Source organism: Canis lupus, chromosome 31, assembly GCF_048164855.1.
Source record: "Canis lupus baileyi chromosome 31, mCanLup2.hap1, whole genome shotgun sequence".
Lineage (NCBI taxonomy): Eukaryota > Metazoa > Chordata > Mammalia > Carnivora > Canidae > Canis > Canis lupus.
Window position 1 is genome coordinate 2,521,916 of NC_132868.1, and position 21,259 is coordinate 2,543,174.

Below are 21,259 nucleotides of genomic sequence, written 5' to 3' on the forward strand. Positions count from 1 at the left end.
CCCAGGAAGCTTCCACCAGCCACAGAGAAGTGACCCTTCTTAGCCCTGTCCCACTCTCTGTCATTAGTCTACAGAAAAGTGAGTATCACAGCAATTCCCCAGGCTCAAACTGCAGTTAGGAGGGAAAGAGAAATCATTATCACGTACGGAGGAGAAAGCATCAAGGAGAATTCTACACTGAATCCCCTCTAGGTGGGGGTTGGAAGCTGGGTGGTATAAGCAGTTCTCAGTAACAATAAAGCTAAAGAAACATGGACTTCTACCACAAGGGGGACTTGAAATAGTCTGGGGCTACTGACTGGCCCACCCATAATCGCTTCTTGGTAGATTCCTTAGGTCTCACTCTCTGTGCCAAATAACAGGAGGGCATTTATGCCTGTTTTGTTCCTCCTCCTCCTTTTCTTCTTTTTAAAAATTCCATCATCTGTGCCACATTTTGGGAAGTGTCTTCTCTTTGATTTTAGCTCTCTGTCATAAAAAAAAAAACAACAACAACAACCAAAAAACTCTGTCATTTTTCAAATGGGGAGAGGATAATTCTAATCAACTGTGTGTTCTGTCTTGAAATTGCGGTCTCTTTCCTGTCCCACTGCATTAGGTTGGGAACCTAAAAGAAAACCTTCAAATCCCCTTTATTTTTAAAAATATTTTATTTATTTATTCATAAGAAACAGAGAGATAGAGAGGCAGAGACATAGACAGAGGGAGACGCAGGCTCCCTGCAGGGAACCTGATGCGAGACTCGATCCCAGGACTGGGATCATACCTTGAGCCAAAGGCAGAGGCTTCACCACTGAGCCACCCAGACATCCCTGTTTCTCTCTTTTAAAACCCAGAGCAGGCCACAGGGGTGGCTTGGTCTGGCTTCTTGGTACTGGTCTCTAATTTCCCAAAGGCATCTCCCAACAATAAACACCAGTCTTTCAGAAATGCCCTCCTTTATCCAGCCAGTATATCTGTCCATTTTGATCCTGAGACACTTACATCTTCCCAAATGCTTATGGTGCATAAACAGGAAAAAATGGAATATTTACACATTGAACACCAATATGTGCCTTTTCCATTCCACATTCTAGATCTCACGTGTCATTGGCACGCCCCGGGGAAATGCCCTCCTGGTTGGAGTGGGTGGATCAGGAAAGCAGAGCCTGACAAGGTTAGCTTCGTTCATTGCTGGCTACACCTCCTTCCAGATCACTCTGACAAGGTAATAAGCTTTTGCTTTAATTAACCTAAAGTGGATTTTGATAGTGGGTTTTCAGAGGCCACTTGAACTTACAAATGCATTTTTCTTATACATAAAGAATCAATCATTTTCCTTCCTAAATGTTGACTTATCATCGTCCCCTTTCAACCTTTATTATAGATGATGAAATTTTCACATTAATAATTTGCTTTTGAAGTACTTCAGCCTCTTATTGTAGTGAATAGCTGCCTCCCTGTTTTTATGTTATACACTATGTATTATGTGTATTCCTCTTGGTATATTTCAGAAGAAATTTATCCCTAGTAAATGTTAATTCAGATTTCAAGAATGTTAATAAACTAGAAAGTAGATGGAAAATTTATATTGATTTGCTCATTCGTTCACTTAGGAATATTTATTGAACACCAACTATATTCAGGCACTGGCTAGGTACTGGAAAGTACATGATGAGCAAAGGGAACTTGGCTCGTGTCATCAAAGAGCTTCCCATAGTCGGGGGCGGGGTCAGACAGCTGAGCAATTTATTCAGGAAGGGGTCACACATATGTGCTGTCTCCTGGAAAAGAAATAAATGAAGACCAGCTCCTGTTGTAACATGAGGGCAGAACTCCCGACCTAGTCTGGGAGATGGTCCAAAAAGACTTCCTGGAGGAAAAGATGTTTAAACTGAGACCTGAGTACAAATAGGAATTGTCTCAGAGAAGAGGCGAGGTGAAGGACGTTCCAGGCAAAAGTGTCAGCACATATGAAGTCACATTGAGGCCCTAGAAGAAGTTAAATATGGCTGGATGTGCAGCATAAGATAGCAAGTGGGAAAGGAATAGAACGAATAGAAATGGAGGCCTTTGAAGGTGTGATATGGAATTTGGACTTTATCCTAGAGCAGGACACCATTGTTGAGTTACCGCTAGGGAAGGCCTGTGGGTTTGTATGTACAGAAAACGAATGGAGAAAAAAGGACAGACTCAGGATCACTGGCAAGTTGAACTTTTAGATGTGGTCTATCCTAGCTCTGGCTTGGGACACTAGCCAACTGATGTATACACTCACCAAGGTAGGGAACCCCGGGACAGTTGTCCTTGGTCATATGTGTGTAGTGAGGGTGGAACAAGAAAGCAAAGAGTCAGTGCGAAGAGATAAGAAGGTGTGATTCAGAGAGGCTGAACTGAATTTCAGGATTAACCAAATTGAGAGGCAAGAGGCCAGTTTAGGAAGTTTAGTCAGGCTGAAAAATTTTATTTTATTTATTTATTTATTTTTATTTATTTATTTATGATAGTCACAGAGAGAGAGAGAGAGAGGCAGAGACACAGGCAGAGGGAGAAGCAGGCTCCATGCACCGGGAGCCTGACGTGGGATTCGATCCCGGGTCTCCAGGATCGCGCCCTGGGCCAAAGGCAGGCGCCAAACCGCTGCGCCACCCAGGGATCCCCTGAAAAATTTTAAAGGTTAACTTGTAGGTGTGGGAGCGGGAAGCCTTGCCTGTTGGGCTTTGCTCTAGAGCTTTGCCTTGGTTCAGTAGGGCAAAGCATCCCTCCCTCTGTTCCTGATGCAGGTCCATAGATACCTGGTAGGAGAAGAATTGAAAATTATTCATGCTGGGTTTAAGATCCAGGTATTCAAGTTGTTGTCATACTTTGTTTGGTCTGAATTTTAGGCTTCTGCTTGAAGAGTAAATCCAAAAGATTGCTGTTTGTTTTTCGAGTACTAGGACAGGAAGAAACAATTCTAATGACTTGTCTACGGTTCTTCTAGTTTGTGGAGGGAAGCAGAGTTAGGCAAAAGATAATGTATATGGGAAAGAGACTGGACTCTCATATTTTTGTTCCTAATATTTCTAAGAAGGCTTAAGGTTTCCAAAGTGCTTTTCCATGCGTAGGCTAGTTTGGTCTTCAAAGGGGCCTTATGGGGTTAGCAAGGCATCTTATACCTAAGACTCGGAAGCTATCACTTGTCTGAAGTCTCAGATCTACCAGGGAATTGACCGCAGTGTTTCTGGTGTCTGGTGTGGCTTGACTTTCACTGTAGTACACTGCCTCAGGAGAAATATCTTGCAGCCCCTGTCTCTGGGATAGATTAGTTTGTCTGCATGTCATAGTGGGAATGCTCCATTACAGATGCATATGAGGGCCAAGGCCTTTGCCTTCTCACACCTTCAAAGGCCATCTTACTTTGTGGCCAAGAATCAAGAAGCAAGAGCTGCACATTTGGGAGCCATGGCCATTTGTTAAAGGGGCTCAGGCCATTATTTGAGGCAATGGGTCCTTGATCCGGGACTGGGCTGAAAGTTTTCCCAAGCCAGGAGTAGATGAGGTGAGGTCACTTCCTTTCTCTGTCTCTGTCCCTCTCTCTCTAATGGGAGACAGCATCTTTGAAATTCTTTTCTAATCTCTCAGATCATACTTCTCTAGACATTTTCTTAAAATATTGATACATGGTAGTAGGATTTCTGGTTCTAGGATTAGGTTTTAGATGATCAAAAAGCACAGAGTATAGAAGTTAAATATTTAGTAGCTTAAAAAAATTAGAAGGCCTATGGCTCTTGTGCTCTGAACTCTGAGTTTATTTAATGACATAAAATTCAAATAATAATTTAGTAAGTCTGAATCTCCAGGATTGGAATATCTTTATTTTTACTTTTGGTGGTGATAGGCTACTGTACTGGGGCCTAATATTTCATGACTGTAGACTGACTTCCACTAAAGATTGCTTTTGATAGTGAAAGAAGATTTAAAGTGGGATATTTCATGTTTCCAACTGTTCTATAGCATACCAATTACTCAGAAAACTCCTACTTGTAATGCAAGGATGCATTGAAAATAATTGTGTTGGGGGATGAGAGGGCATCATTTATGTTTTTTTTAAGATTTATTTTATTTTATTTTTTAGAAGATTTTATTTTTAAATAACCCCTACACTCAACATGGGGCTTCTACTTTACAACCTGGAGATCTAGTGTCATATGCTCTTCTGACCAAGCCAGCCAGGTGCTCTTGGAAGAGGGCACCATTTGCAATAGGGCATCTTCCTCACTCTATATAATTAGGGCTTGAAGTGTTTTAAGTTAGATTAGCCTATGAGGTATCTTCTAAAATACCAATTGCAGATGGGTGCATAGTAAACATTCCAATTTGACTTTTGTATTAACATTACCAACAAATATTTTCAAAACGAAACCTATGCATTCAGATGACATTTAGTTGTGGTAAAAATGGTATTTTGGTTCCAGGTTGACTTTTCCCTCCAGATTTTTGGTTTTGTGTCAAAAAATTAGTTATAATAGTTAATAAAATGTGGAGCTTAAAAATCAGTTTCATATTTGCTGGTAAATGTAATGTCACTTGACTAGATGTTAACTAGACTTATTTTGGTGATCATTTTGCAATATATACAAGTATAGGAATATTATGTTGTGCACCTGAAATTAAGATAATGTTATATGTCAGTTGTACCTCAATAAAGAAAACATTTCTTAACTTTTGTGAGTAGTGAAGTACCGAAAATTTTACCAAGATGTACTTCTATTACTCTCAAAGGAATAGCTATAAGAAAGTGAAAGAAATTTTTAAAAAATAAATTTCATTTTTGTAAAGAAATATAATGAACTAGTAACATTACATACAATAAAATTCTAATCTGATGAAACAGCATCAGTATTTCTTTTAATTAACCAAATGGCATAAAGCACTGTTACAAGGATCTTTCCTTCCCATCAAAATAGTTTAGCTAACGACACAATGATAATATTTCTTTAGATCCTACAACACATCAAATCTGGTGGAAGACTTGAAGATTTTGTATAGAACAGCAGGGCAGCAAGGCAAAGGAATCACTTTCATCTTTACAGACAATGAGATTAAGGATGAGTCATTTTTGGAATATATGAACAATGTTTTATCATCGGGTGAGGTAGGAGCTCATTTATCTTCATGCATTTTGACTCTTCAGATTCCCTCCAACTTTAGAGCTTTACATTAGATTTTTTGAGCTAGTGCTATTATAGGGGGTTAGGAAATTAGTAAGAAGAATTGCCAGATAAAGCAATAGAAAAATTGGGTTTTAGAGAATCAAACTGAGCTGATTGGATTTTCAGTATGTCCATTTACCCCTTAGAAGGCTATGACTTTGCAGTTAATAATAGGATCGTGTATATATTATTTGTGTATTTAAAATACGGGGTATTTTATCTTGAGGATTTTGGTTAATTTTTTTCAAAAGGATGTGCAAAAACTTTTTATTTTTTTTGTAGTCCCAATAGTATTTTGGCTTTTGTTTCCCTTGCCTGAGAAGAGACATCTAGAAAACTACCTTGCCTGAGAAGACACATCTAGAAAAAAATGTTTCTATGGCCGATGCTAGAGAAATTACTGCCTATGTTTTCTTCTAGGAGTTTTATGGCTTCAAGTCTTACATTTAGATATTAATCCACTTTTAGTTTATTTTTGTGTATGGTATGAGATAGCAGTTCACTTTCATTCTTTTGTATGTAGCTGTCCAGTTTTTTTCAGCACCATTTACTGAAGAAATGGTCTTTTCCCCATTTATATATTCTTGATTCCTTTGTCATAGATTAATTGAACATGTGAGTGTGGGTTTATTTCTGTGCTCTCTATTCTGTTCCATTGATCTGTAGGTCTGTTTTTGTGTCAGTACCATACTGTTTTGATTGTTATAGCTCTGTAGTATATCTTGAAATGTGAGATTGTGATGTGTCCAGCTTTGTTCTTCTTTTTCAAGGTTGCTTTGGTTATTCTGGATCTTTTGTGGTTCCATACAAATTTTAGGATTATTTGTTCTAGTTCTGTGAAAAATACTGTGGTATTTTGATAGGGATTGCATTGAATCCAAACGTAGCTTTAGGAATGTTAAAATGGACATTTTAACAATATTGGTTCTCTCAATCTATAAGCATGGAATATCTTTCCATTTGTTTGTGTCATGAAGACTGGTTAATTTTCTAAAGGTGAGTTTGAGAACACAAACAGAGGAAAAATATCATGTATTGAGTTATGTATTTTGATCTGTTTTCATATGCCTGTACTGAATTTGAATATCTGCACTTTTTTTGAAGGTCTCCAACCTATTTGCTCGTGATGAAATTGATGAAATTAATAGTGACCTCATATCAGTCATGAAAAAAGAATACCCCAGGCACCCTCCTACCAATGAGAACCTGCATGACTACTTCATGAGTCGAGTCCGACAGAACCTTCACATTGTACTCTGCTTTTCACCTGTGGGGGAGAAATTTCGAAATCAAGCTTTGAAGTTTCCTGCCCTTCTTTCAGGATGCACTATTGACTGGTTCAGCCGATGGCCTAAGGATGCCTTGGTTGCTGGTTAGTGTGGTGGAAATTTTTGTCAGAGTTTTTGGCTAACAGTGTGTGTGTATGGATGTCTGTGTGTTTATTTACATTCTGTACTATATACTATCTCTGTACTGGATTGAGCCAAAAGTCACTTTGTCCAGTATTTGAGGATTTTTTGCAAGATGATGGTGTTCTTTCACATTAGGTAGCTAATTTTTCCCAGAGTGTGGTTATTAGACAATTGTCTTCAATCTTGTACTCCCTTGGATTAATTTCCAGTGATTCTAGTCTTTTCCGGGATGTTTGAAGGCTTTGTCTCAGTTGGATATCCAGACATGTTCCAAGATGTCCCAGGAAGCCAGTGAGGTTTTAATTGCTTTGATAGCATTTGTGTTCTTTTCAAAGTGGCTTGGTTAACCTCAGAGTAGTTAAAGCCAGATGTGTCTTGGACATTTTGTTATTGTGGCTGCAGTGCTGGAAATCAAAGAAGAAAACCTTATCCAGCAATCCTCTGATGGTTCCTGTCCTTGAAAAGGGTTAGTGAGAGTGTTCTGTGACTTGGGTCCTTGCTGCTTCCATACTCCAGAAACATGAATGCCTCTCTCACTCTACATGAAATTGAACACAGGAGTAGTAGAAGAGATGTTAGACATAATTTAGTTTTTGTTTTTTCAGCTTTTGGTGAGAAATTATCCGTGGATCTTTTAAATGGTAGGGATCTTTAGGTGTCACTCCTTACCAGTTGTATCAGACCCTCGGTGGGGGGCGGCACCCTGGTTCAGGGCAGTGGTTTTCAAACTTTTTGTCTGATAATGTTTTAATAATAATTAAGAAGAGTCCCATTTCTCAGTAAAACCTTCCAGGTGGCCCTAATAGATAAAACAGCGACAAGTGAAGGTGAGGAAGTGTTCTGGAGCTGCCCTCTCAGCCCACATCTGTGCCATGCCCACCTCTGGGTCTCCAGTCTTGCAATATCCACTGTGAAAAACAACTGATTAGCCTAGAACAACCTATCAACCCTTTATAGATGGAGACACTGGGGACAATGAAGCTGAGGGAATAGTCAGAGGTGTAAGAAGCCATTAGGATCAATACCGGGGCTAGAACCCAGGTTATTATGTATAAGTATATATTCTTAGCCACTGTTCTCTCCATACTGCTGTTGACAATAATGGTTTTCCAATCTGTGGCTTTTCAACACAGACTATTTTAACAGACTTGAAGTACACATGTACAGTTTTCTCTTTTGTCTTTTAAAGTTTGAGAAAAGACCAGTGATTTAAAATTTTAAGTCCTATCAAAATGTAAATACAACTAAGGGTAAAACCTTAAAATTCCTTGAAGTAGGGTATAAATGAGAACGCAAATGACAGAATTTAAGAGGTATATTAAAGTTAACTATGAAATATGATAATTAATGTGGAAGTATTTTGTGGAGTATCATCTAAGGTATTATTATGAACAGTAAAATAACAATTTCAGGCGACAAACATTGTAATATACTGTAATTAAGATGATTTAATTTAAATACAGAGCCCTTGCTGCTAGGTGTCTATTTCCATCATCTCTTCTATTACAGGACAAAGGCTGTATTGATCTTTCCTTAGTTAATTTCTCACAGGGCCTCCCTTTTCTTTTAAGTCTCATTGTATCAACCCAAGCCAGGATTCCATGGAGGTCAGGGAAACTGCATTTCTGTGCCCTTGTTTCCTAGCAACTGTCCTGACTTTCAGGGATGCATTTTCTTGTTTGTTTATTGAGAATGTATTTATTGAGCTCCATGCTCTTTATGAAGCCGGGCATAGTGCCATGGCAAGGCAGGCTCCTTCCTTCACTCTGGTCCTCTTCCCCGGCAGGCTCATCCTCCATCTCCTGGGTGACACACCCCATCAGCTTTTCTCTCTAGTCTAGTATGTCCTTTGGCTTGAAGTCTGTGCACTGGCTGGCTGCCTGCTTGCTACATTCTCATGGGGGTTTCACAGACTGCTACTCCAAGTGTCTGACCCTGAACTGCCTCCCTCTGGTCCTACCCCCAGGAAGTTCCACCGTCACCCACTAAACTACATGATCAAAGAGCTTTATCTTGAGCATCTGGGCCCTCCTTCAGCTCTCAAGTCTGCTTGATCACCATGTCTTGTTGACTTTATCTTTTAAATATTGGGCGACTGTCTCCAGTGCTTTCCCTCTCATAGATATCCTAGGCCAAGTTGTCATTGTTGCTCACCTGGAAAACCCAAATAGCTTTCTAATGACTTCTCTTGTGTCAGCCATCTGCCATCTATCTCACATTGCTGACAGAAGAATGATAAAAACACAAACCCAACCACACTGTTTTCTACTTAGCACCTTCTATGACTTCCCCTTGCTCTTAGGAAAAATCAAGAGTCTCTAGCTTAGCCTTCTAGGCTGGGAAGAGTGGCCTTGCCCACCTCCCCACCTCCCCCTGAGATCACTTTTTCTTCCTGCTCTGTTCTTGTTCCTTGAACAGGCTGCTTCTTCTTCCCATGAGACACCCTTCTTCTCCATCCTACCAGCACCCTCCTCCCTTTGTTGGGACAATGCTGGCTCAGTCAAACATCCCTGCCTCAGGGGAACTATCCCATTTGCCATCATTCTGTTCCCCACGGAACCTGTTCCCATGTTACCACTTCAAGCACTGTGCTCTTCTTGCCTGGAACTAACCACAGTTTATAAACTTAGTTGTGTGTTTATTTAACTAATGCTGATTTGTTCTGCTAGACTAAAAATCCATGAAGTTAAGGACTACCTGTCTTTCATGCATGATCTTGGCAGTTACCAGTGTCGAATGGTTACAATATTGAATGAATCAGTCTGTCAAAATTCATCATTCTTCTATAGTACAGCCATGACTTACTTGCAGTCTTCTCTAATCCAACACAAACCTTTCCTCTCTTTCCTCCCTCAGATATAACTTTTTTGTTTGTTTTCTGAACATGCACTTTTTTTTTTAAAAGAGAGATAGAACATGGTGAAGAGGGGCAGAGAAAGAGAACCTTAAGCAGGTTCCACACCCATTGTGGAGCCGACATGGGGCTCGACCTCACAACCCTGAGATCATGACCTACACTGAAATCAAGAGCTGGACACTTAACTGAGCCACCCAGGCACCCCTAAATATGCTTTACTCATCATTCTCCTCCACACATTGGCCCGCTCAGATCAAGAATATTTTTGGCTGTCTCCTTTATCTAAATTCCAAAGCTTAATCAGAACTCAGCACACCCTTCATTCTTTCTTTGTTCACTTAGGAATATTTATTTTACTGCCGCCTCTATCATAGACCTCCTGTATCTATAGCACATATACTTTAATTTATATCACACACCTGGGTATTGAGATGTTCTTAGACCTTTGATAATCTGTAATCTTCTGTGGTTATGCCTCCAGTCTGGTCTGGTGTTTACTGTGCTAGCTACAGTAGTGGATAAAATAATTGTAAGATATGAGACATGGGAGAGGCGGGGCAAGACGGCGGAAGAGTAGGGTCCCCAAGTCACCGGTCCCCACCAAATTACCTAGATAACCTTCAAATCATCCTGAAAAATCTACAAATTCGGCCTGATATTTAAAGAGAGAACAGCTGGAACGCTACAGTGAGAAGAGTTTGTGCTTCTATCGAGGTAGGAAGATGGAAAAAATAAATAAATAAGCATCCAAGGGGGAGGAGCCCCGCGAGGAGCCGGGCTAAGGCCGGGGCGAGAGCCTCCAGGACAGGAGAGCCCAGGCCAGAAGAGGCAGGAGCTGCACCAACCTTCCCGGGCGGAAAGGGGCTCGCAGGGAGTTGGAGCAGGACCCAGGGGGGCGGGGATGCCCTCGGGCTCCCGGGGACACTGACAGACACCTGTGCCCCGGGGACAGCGCCACACCCCGCAGCCGAGCTCCCTAAAGGGCTGCAGCGAGCACCCAGCGGGGCCCCGGGAGCAGCTCGGAGGCGGCTGGGGCGGAGGGGGCTGCACGGCCGGGAGCGCAATTCCAGCGGCGCAGGCCCCGGAGCCCAGGGCGCCGGGGGACACGGCCCAGGATCCGGCGCTCGCCCCGGGACAGGCAGAGGCCGGGAGGACACAGGACAGCGAGGACGCTCCTGCCTCCGGGCGGCCCCGAGCTGTGCAGATCAGCACCTTTGCCCCCAGGAGCATCCAGGGCCCTGCGGACTGGGAGCTGTGGTAGTTACTGCGGGAGCTGAATCCAGGGCTGCAGAGCTGGGCACCTCCACTGTTGCTGTTCCTCCTGGTGTCACCTTGTACCTGGGACTGAGCAGGGGCCTCACAGGATAAACAGCTCCCACTGAGCTGTGCACCAGGCAGGGGGCTGGGCAGCTCCCCAGGTGCACACACCTGAGAATCAGCACAGCAGGCCCCTCCCCCAGAACACTAGCTAGAAGGACAGGGGAAAAACAACTTATTCACCAAGCAGCACTGGAAAGTCCCAGGGGATGTCCAGGGATTTACAGTATATAGAATCAGAGTGTACTCCCCATTGTTTTTTGTTTTCTGTTTCACCCCCTTTCACCCCACCCTTTTTCCGTTTTTTCTTTTCTCTCTTTTTCTCCTTTTTCCAGTACAACTTGCTTTTGGCTACTCTGCACTGAGCAAAATGACTAGAAGGAAAAACTCACCACAAAAGGAAGAATCAGAAACAGTCCTCTCTTCCACAGAGTTACAAAATTTGGATTACAATTCAATGCCAGAAAGGCAATTCGGAAGCACAATTATAAAGCTACTGGTGGCTCTAGAAAAAGCATAAAGGATTCAAGAACTTCATGACTGTAGAATTTAGATCTAATTAGGCCAAAATTAAAAATCAATTAAATGAGATGCAATCCAAACTAGAGGTCCTAACCTTGAGGGTTAACGTGGTAGAAGAAGAAGTGAGTGACATAGAGACAAGTTGATGGCAAGGAAGGAAACTGAGGAAAACAGAGAAAAACAATTAAAAGATCATGAGGATACGTTAAGGGAAATAAATGAAAGCATCAGAAGGAAAAAACCTAAATTTAATTGGGGTTCCCGAGGGCACCGAAAGGGACAGAGGTCGAGAAAGTGTATTTGAACAAATCATAGCTGAGAACTTCCCTAATTTGGGGAGGGAAACAGACAATCAGATCCAGGAGATAGAGAGATCCCCTCCCAAAAACAATAAAAACCGTTCAACACCTCGACATTTAATAGTGAAACTTGCAAATTCCAAAGATAAAGAGAAGATCCTTAAAGCAGCAAGAGACAAGAAATCCATAACCCTTATGGGGAGGAACATTGGGGTAACAGCAGACCTCTCCACAGAGACCTGGCAGGACACAAAGGGCTGGCAGGATATATTCAGGGTCCTAAATGAGAAAAACATGCAACCAAGAATACTTTATCCAGCAAGGCTCTCATTCAGAATGGAAGGAGAGATAAAGAGCTTCCAAGACAGACAGGAACCGAAATAATATGTGACCTCCAAACCATCTCTGCAAGAGATTTCCCCTTTAAGAAGAAGTCCATTGGAACAATCCACAAAAACAGCGACTGAATAGGTATCATGATAACACTAAATTCATATTTTCAATAGTAGCTCTGAACGTGAACGGGCTTAATGACCCCATTAAAAAGGCGCAGGGTTTCAGACTGGATAAAAAAGCAGGACCCATCTATTTGCTGTCTACAAGAGACTCGTTTTAGACAGAAGGACACCTACAGCCTGAAAATAAAAGTTTGGAGAACCATTTACCATTCGAATGGTCCTCAAAAGAAAGCAGGGGTAGCCATCCTTATATCAGATAAACTAAAACTTACCCCGAAGACTGTAGTGAGAGATGAAGAGGGACACTATATCATACTTAAAGAATCTATCCAACAAGAGGACCTAACAATCATGAATATTTATGCTACTAATGTGGGAGCTGCCAAGTATATCAATCAATTCATAACCGAAGTTAAGACAAACTTAGATAATAATACAATCATACTTGGTGACTTGAATATAGAGCTGTCTACAATCGACAGATCTTCTAAGCACAACATTTCCAAAGAAACAAGAGTTTTAAAAGATACAGTGGACCAGATGGATTTCACAGATATTTACCGAACTTTACATCCAAATGCAACTGAATACACATTCTTCTCAATTGCATATGGAACTTTCTCCAGAATAGACCACATACTGGGTCACAAATCAGGTCTTAACCGATACCAAAAGTTGGGATCGTCCCCTGCGTATTTTCAGACCATAATGCTTTGAAACTAGAACTAAATCACAAGAAGTTTGGAAGGATTTCAAACACGTGGAGGTTAAGGACCATCCTGCTAAAAGATGAAAGGGTCAACCAGGAAATTAGAGAAGAATTAAAAAGATTCATGGAAACTAATGAGAATGAAGATACAACCGTTCAAAATCTTTGGGATGCAGCAAAAGCAGTCCTGGGGGCGTGAAATACATCACAATACAAGCAGCCATCCAAAAACTGGAAAGAACTCAAATACAAAAGTTAACCTTGCACCTAAAGGAGCTAGAGAAAAAACAGTAAATGATCCTACACCCAGCAGAAGAAGAGAGTTAATAAAGATTTGAGCAGAACTCAACAAAATCGAGACCAGAAGAACTGTGGAACAGATCAACAAAACCAGGAGTTGGTTCTTTGAAAGAATTAATAAGATAGATAAACCATTAGCCAGCCATATTAAAAAGAAAGAAAAAAGACTCAAATTAATAAAATCATGAATGAGAAAGTAGAGATCACCACCAATACCAAGGAAATACAAACGATTTAAAAAACTTATTATGAGCAGCTATACGCCAATAAATTAGGCAATCTAGAAGAAATGGACGCATTTCTGGAAAACCACAAACTACAAAAACTGGAAAGGAAGAAATAGAAAACCTGAACAGACCAATAACCAACGAGGAAATTGAAGCAGTCATCAACAATCTACCAAGACACAAAAGTCCAGGGCCAAATGGCTTCCCAAGGGAATTCTATCAAACATTTAAAGAAGAAACCATACCTATTCTACTAAAGTTGTTCAGAAAGATAGAAAGAGATGGAGTACTTCCAAACTCATTCTATGAGGCCAGCATCACGTTAATTCCAAAACCAGACAAAGACCCCACCAAAAAGGAGAATTACAGACCAATATCCCTGATGAACATGGATGTAAAAATTCTCACCAAGATACTGGCCAATAGGATCTAACAATATATTAAGAAGATTATTCACCATGACCATTATTCATAAATCACCATGATTTATCCCCGGAATGCAAGACTGGTTCAACACTCATAAAGCATTCAATGTGATTGATCATATCAGCAAGAGAAAAAACAAGAACCATATCATATAATCCTCTCAACAGATGCAGTGAAAACATTTGACAAAATACAGCACCCATTCCTGATCCAAACTCTTCAGAGTATAGGGATAGAGGGAACATTCTTCAGCATCTTAAAAGCCATCTATGAACAGCCCACAGCAAATATCATTCCAATGAGGAAACACTGGGAGCCTTTCCCCTAAGATCAGGAACAAGACAGGGATGTCCACTCACCACTGCTATTCAACATAGTACTAGAAGTCCTAGCCTCAGCAATCAGGCAACAAAAAGAAATAAAAGGCATTCAAATTGGCAAAGAAGAAGTCAAACTCTCCCTCTTCGCCGATGACATGATACTCTACATAGAAAACCCAAAAGACTCCACTCCAAGATTGTTAGAACTCATACAGCAATTTGGCAGTATGGCAGGATACAAAATCAATGCCCAGAAGTCAGTGGTATTTCTATACACTAACAATGAGACTGAAGAAAGAGGAATTAAGGAGTCAATCCCATTTACAATTGCACCCAAAAGCATAAGATACCTAGGAATAAACCTAATCAATGAAGTAAAGGATCTATACCCCAAAAACTACAGAACACTTCTGAAAGAAATTGAGGAAGACACAAAGAGATGGAAAAAGAGTCCATGCTCATGGATTGGAAGAATTAATATTGTGAAAATGTTAATGTTACCCAGGGCAATTTACAAGTTTAATGCAATCCCTATCAAAATACCATGGACTTTCTTTAGAGAGGTGGAACAAATCATCTTAAGATTTGTGTGGAATCAGAAAAGATCCCAAATAGCCAGGGGAATTGTAAAGAATATTAAAGAAAATCAAAGCTGGGGGCATCACAATGCCAGATTTCAGGTTGTACTACAAGCTGTGGTCATCAAGACAGTGTGGTACTGGCACAAAAACAGACACATAGATCAATGGAACAGAATAGAGAATCCAGAAATGGACCCTCCACTTTATGGTCAACTAATATTCGATAAAGGAGGAAAGACTCTCCACTGGAAGAAAGACAGTCTCTTCAATAAATGGTGCTGGGAAAATTGGACATGCACATGCAGAAGAATGAAACTAGACCACTCTCTTGCACCATACACAAAGATAAACTCAAAATGGATGAAAGATCTAAATGTGACACAAGATTCCATCAAAATCCTAGAGGAGACCACAGGCAACACCCTTTTTGAACGTGTCCACAGTAACTTCTTGCAAGATACATCAGTGAAGGCAAAAGAAACAAAAGCAAAAATGAACTATTGGGACTTCATCAAGATAAGAAGCTTCTGCACAGCAAAAGAAACAGTCAACAGAACTCAAAGACAACCTACAGAATGGGAGAAGATATTTGCAAATGACGTATCAGATAAAGGGCTAGTATCCAAGAGCTATAAAGAACTTATTAAACTCAACACGAAAGAAACAAACAATCCAATCATGAAATGGGCAAAAGACATGAACAGAAATCTCACAGAGGAAGACATAGACATGGCCAACTTGCACATGAGAAAATGCTCTGCATCACTTGCCATCAGGGAAATACAAATCAAAACCACAATGAGATACCACCTCACACCAGTGAGAATGGGGAAAATTAACAAGGCAGGAAACCACAAATGTGGGAGAGGATGCGGAGAAAAGGGAACCCTCCTGCACTGTTGGTGGGAATGTGAACTGGTGCAGCCACTCTGGAAAACTGTGTGGAGGTTCCTCAAAGAGTTAAAAATAGACCTGCCCTATGACCCAGCAATTGCACTGCTGGGGATTTACCGCAAAGATACAGATGCAGTGAAATGCCGGGACACCTGCACCCCGATGTTTCTAGCAGCAATGTCCACAATAGCCAAACTGGGAAGGAGCCTCAGTGTCCATCGAAAGATGAATGGATAGAGAAGATGTGGTTTATGTATACAGTGGAATATTACTCAGCCATTAGAAACGACAAATACCCACTATTTGCTCCGACGTGGAGGGACTTCTAGGGTATTATGCTGAGTGAAATAAGTCAATCGGAAAAGGACAAACATTATATGGTCTCATTCATTTGGGGAATATAAAAATTAGTGAAAGGGAATAAAGGGAAAGGAGAGAAAATGAGTGGGAAATATCAGAAAGTGAGACAGAACATAAGAGATTCCTAACTCTGGGAAATGAACAATGGGTAGTGGAAGGGGAAGTGGGCGGGGGTTGGGGGTGACTGGCTGTTAGGCACTGTGGGGGCACTTGGCAGGATGAGCACTGGGTGTTATGCTATATGTTGGCAAATTGAACTCCAATAAAATAAAATAAAATAAAATTTCTGCTGATTTGAAAAAAAAAAGTTGAGACATGGCACCTTCACTTAATAAATATAAAACCTTGTTGGGAAAACCAACAACTATACACCTAATATTACCTGGAACTTATCTTATGTTATTTGGATAGAATACATCTGTGGGTATAGGAAATACCTAATATACTTAGGTATTTAAGTGTTATTCTCTTTGGAAAATTAGCCACATGGTTTCTGGAAACAACCTTATATAAGTTGTCTTCAGGATGCTGATTCTAAATTAAATTATTATTTTCAGCCACATTAGTAAGGAAATAGTTTTGTTTGTGTTAGTATATTTCATTTAGATTATACTGAATATTTCCTATAAAAGTATTAAGTCAGGTGGCTCAGTGGCTTAGCGCCACCTTCAGTCCTGGGTGTGGTCTTGGAGACCCGGGATCGAGTCCCATGTCAGGCTCCCTGTGTGGAATGGAGCCTGCTTCTCCTTCTGCCTGTGTCTGTGCCTCTATCTCTCTCTCTGTGTGTCTCTCATGAATAATTAAATAAAAATTTTAAAAAAGTATTAATCTATTGTATATTTCTATAATTAGTTATTATTAATTAATATTTTATTCTTTAAGATAGATTTTAGTTTTGTTTTTAAACCAGCTTATTGAGGTATGAATGATATACAAAAAGCTATATACGTAATTAAAATATACAACTTGATGAATTTTGAGTAAGTAAACACTCATGGGACCATCACAATCTATGCCATAAATATATCCATCACCTCCAAATGTTTCCTTCTGCCTTCTTTTATTGTTATTATTATTTTGTGATAAGAATACAACATAAGCTCTCTTACAGGTAATTTTCGGTATACAAACAGTGTTGTTAGCGATAGGCATCATGCTGTGAAGTAGACCTGTAGAACTTACTCATTTTCTATAACTAAAACTTTGTACTTCTTGATTTTTTGATTGGGAGGAGGAGGAAATGATACCCTCTCCCTGTAGCCCCTGGCAATCAGAGTTCTACTTTTCTGCTGCCATGAGCCTGACAATTTCAGATTCCTCTTATAAGTGATGTCATGTAGTACTTGCCCTTCTGTGTCTAGCTTATTCACTTAGCATAATGACCTCCAGCTTCATCCATATTGTTGCAAATGCAGGATTTCCATCTCTTTTTAGAGACTGAATAAATTTCCACTGCATGTATATCCATTTATACATCAACAAACATTAGTTGTCTTCATGTCTTGGCTACTATAAATGGTGCTGCAGTGAACATGGGAGCACAGATTATGTCTTTGAGATAGTGATATTTCTTTCCAGGTATATGTGCCTGGAAGTGAAATTGTTGGATCATATGATAATTCTATTTTTATTTTATTATTTTATTAAGATTTTATTTATTTATTTTTAGAGAGAGAGGAAGAGAGAGAATGTGTGAGCAGGGGGAGGGGCAGAGACAAAGGGAAAGAGAATCTTGAGCAGACTCCATGCTGAGCATGGAGCCCTACATGGAGCTTGATCCCACAACCCTGAGATCATGACTTGAGCTGAAACCAAGAGTCAGATGCTGAACCAACTGCCACCCAGGTGCCCCTGTATTTTAATTTTTAAGGAACCCTCACACTGTTTCCCACGTGGCTGCACCAGTTTGCATTCCCACTAATAGTGCACATGGGTTCCCTTTTCCCCATACCCTTGATGACACTTGTTATTGGGGGTGGGGGTCTTTTTTTTTTTTTTAATAACAGTCATCCTAACTGGTGTGAAGTGATTTTGATTCGCATTTTCCTGATGATTAGTGATGTTTTTTTTATATACCTGTTGTCCATTTGTATATCTTCTCTGGAGATTGCTCTTTTCAATTCCTTTGCCCATTTTAATCAGATTACTTTTTTTTTTTTGCTATTGAGTTGTAGGAGTTCTTTATTTTGTATATTAATCCTTTATCAGAGGTATGGTTTGCAAATATTTTCTCCCATTCCATAAGCTACTTGTTCATTTCTTAGTTGCTTCCCTTGCCACATAGAAGATTTTTTTTAGTTTGATGTAGTCCCACTTTGTTTTTGCTTTTGTTGCCTGTGCTTTTGGTGATTGCCAAGATCAAAGTCAGGAGCTTACCTATTATGTTTTTTTTTCTAGGAGTTTTATGGTTTCAGGTCTTACGTTTAGGTCTTTAATCTATTTTGGTTTGATTTTTTTGTGTATGGTGTAAGACAAGGCTCCAGTTTCATTCTTTGGCACATAGATATCCTGTTTTCCCAGCACCATTTAGTAAAAGAGACTATCCTTTCCCCACTATATGTGTTATTGGCAGCCTCAGTTGACTGTATATGTTTGTGTTTATTTCTGGACTTTCTTCTGTTTCTTTGGTCTATATGCCTATTTGTAATGCCACTACCATACTGTTTTGATTAGTGTGACCTTGTAATACATTTTGAAATCAGGAAGTGTGATGCCTCCAGCTTTGTTCTTTCTCAAAATTGCTTTGGCCATTTGAGGTTTTCTGGGCATTTAAAAAATAATAATTCTTCCAAATTATAAGTACATGATGTCTTTCGATATATTTGTGTTTAATTTCTTTCATTTGTATTTTATAGTTTTAGTATTGCAAGTCTTTCATATCCTTTGGTAGAGTTTATTCCTATGCATTTTATTCTTTTTGATGCTATTATAAATTAGATTATTTTCTTAGTTTATTTTTTGGATTGTTGTTACTGTTATTATTTTCTGGCTTAAAGATGCTCAGAAGGCTAATCCTAGATTTTGTAGTATTTTAATAACTAAAGTGCTTTTGGAAAAAATATGAGTTTTTTATATATGTGAATTAAAATTGACTAAGTCTTTTGATGAAACATTTAAAGAAAAAAGAGAAAACCAGAGAGGTAGTTGCTCAAACAGCTTCTGAGTGAGCTGTTGCTCACCTTTCTGTGGCTACCAAGAAAATGTAGAGCTGTGCAGTCCAGGATGATGCCATTGTGGGATCTTATTCCTTCTGTCTTGCTGTCATCTCAGGATGTGGCTCTTACTCTTATAGGCACAGGGTAGCTGCTGCATCCCTAGGCATCATGTTTGTTGATGCACCATGAAGTTTGCCTTTTATTTCAGGACAACATTCTTCCCTAAGAACTTTCGTCTACATGTCATTGGCTTGAACCAGGTCGCCCCTACTTATAAGAGAGTCTGGGGAATCAAAGGATTTTAGTTGGACAGATTGTTACCCTGAGCAAAATAGAGATTCTTTTAGTAGCAGAGAAGAGATGGCTGGAAAGGCAACTAATACACCTTTTTCACTTTGTGACTTCAGTTCTTTAAATGAAGTAGAAATTCAAGGAACCAAAATTCAGGGACTGAGGCCAGCATTCTCTCTCTCCCACACATACCTCATCTCATTTCCATCAGGTGACATGAACACACATTATCAAAATATACTCCACACCAACCCCAGGCATCATTCTGAAGGTGGGTCCCAAAACTGGCATTGCTGCTTTGGTGATTAGATAATGAAGATGACCTTGGAAGAGTTTTCCATGGCCTCTTCCTTGAGTCTTAGCAGGTGTGGGCCCCCTCTAGGTGAAAGCAACCTGACTCTTCATAAACTTTCTTGCACCAGAGATTGAAGTCTTTGGGAAAATATGTTTGAATCCACCCTCTTTTTATTCTCTGACTTTTTTGGAAAGAGAAAAAGAACACTTGCTACATTAAGAAAGTCACCATTTTTTATACTCTCTGATCATATAAGAAAAAAAAATCGTTGTTATATAGTAAATACAAGGGAATTTTCGGAAAGTGGGAATCCTTTCCCACTTACACAAGTGGTGTATCCTTCCTGAGGATACACCATAATGCCAGGTGAAGCACTTAGTATCATGCCTGCACATGGTGAATATTGCAGCTGTTGGAGTTAATACCTACAAAAACTTTATCATAGGCAAGGATTATTCTTATGTTTCCAGTGCCTTGACTTAAACTCCCTGGAATTTAAAATGTTCTTTGTAGAGGTTGCTTAACTCATGAGAAAATATGACTTCTGAGTCTTTATTGCCTTTCAGTGTATGTGGTAAACTATGTTCATAACCAAGCTGATGAATGGTACCTATTATTTACATAGATATAAATAAATACTGCCCCACAATTACTGCTTTAAGAACTTAATTCAATGATCAGTTACTGATCATTTTTTATTTCTTTCCCAACTGTCACCTGATAGGTTTGATTCCTTCATTTTCCTTCCGTTTTTATTGGCTGTATTTCTGTTTGCAACCCTTATGTACATTATTCAGTACTTTCAGTACTTTTCAAGGAAATCCTTAGCTGGTTATGATCATATTTATTTATTTATTTATTTTAAAAAATATTTTATTTATTTATTCATGAGAGACACACAAAAAGAGAGACAGAGACACAGGCAGAGGGAGAAACAGGCTCCATGGAGGGAGCCTGATGTGGGACTCAATCCTGGATCCCAGAATCACAACCTGAGCCGAAGGCAGACCCTCAACCACTGAGCCATCCAGGCTTCCCTGGTTATGATAATTTTTAACTGTATCATTTACAACCTTTGTAAATTCTTTAGAGTTGAGACCAAGTTTCACACCAGTGTCACTCCATGGCCCCATCACAGGGGCAGACATGCAGCAGATGTGTGATGTGTATGTGGTGATTGATTAGCTCTGACTTTATGACCTATTCCTATAATAGGAAATGCTGCCTTAGAATTGGTCCCATGATTGGCACCAGATAAAGGGTGGGAAGATAAAGGTCTCCAACAGGAGGTTTTTACCCAAACATTTTTAAAGGACGCTGTAAATTAGAACTGACTGCCAATGGCCAGCTGCCACTTTTGAGAACAAGATGGCCCAGGCATACAAAAATGTAGTGACAAACATTCCCATACCAAATGCAGTCAGAACCTGGGGGGATAAAAGGTATGACAGGTTCTGCGTTTAAAAATAAATGGGCTTGTTAAATACGAGTACCAGGTGGGCACTGATTTCTAAGTTATTTGTACCACTTTGGTCCTTATGTAAAGCATAGAACAGGCTGGCTGCTTACCAGAACCTGCAGCCGTGCAGAAGAGACTTCTTTGCATAAATACCAGAAAACAAAGACTGATGATAGTCTTGAGCTCTGTTCTAGTTTTGCACA

The 21,259-nt window shown here is 40.0% G+C and overlaps 1 protein-coding gene across 1 annotated transcript in view; it reads left to right on the top strand.

Moving 5' to 3' along the window:
• Positions 1-21,259, top strand: part of DNAH5 (dynein axonemal heavy chain 5) — a 297,391-nt gene that overhangs the window by 209,660 nt on the left and 66,472 nt on the right. Inside the window, exons 53-55 of the mRNA XM_072807314.1 lie at positions 1,077-1,207; positions 4,963-5,116; positions 6,279-6,546. Coding sequence (XP_072663415.1) covers positions 1,077-1,207; positions 4,963-5,116; positions 6,279-6,546 — 553 coding nt within the window. The remainder of the gene's footprint in view (positions 1-1,076; positions 1,208-4,962; positions 5,117-6,278; positions 6,547-21,259) is intronic.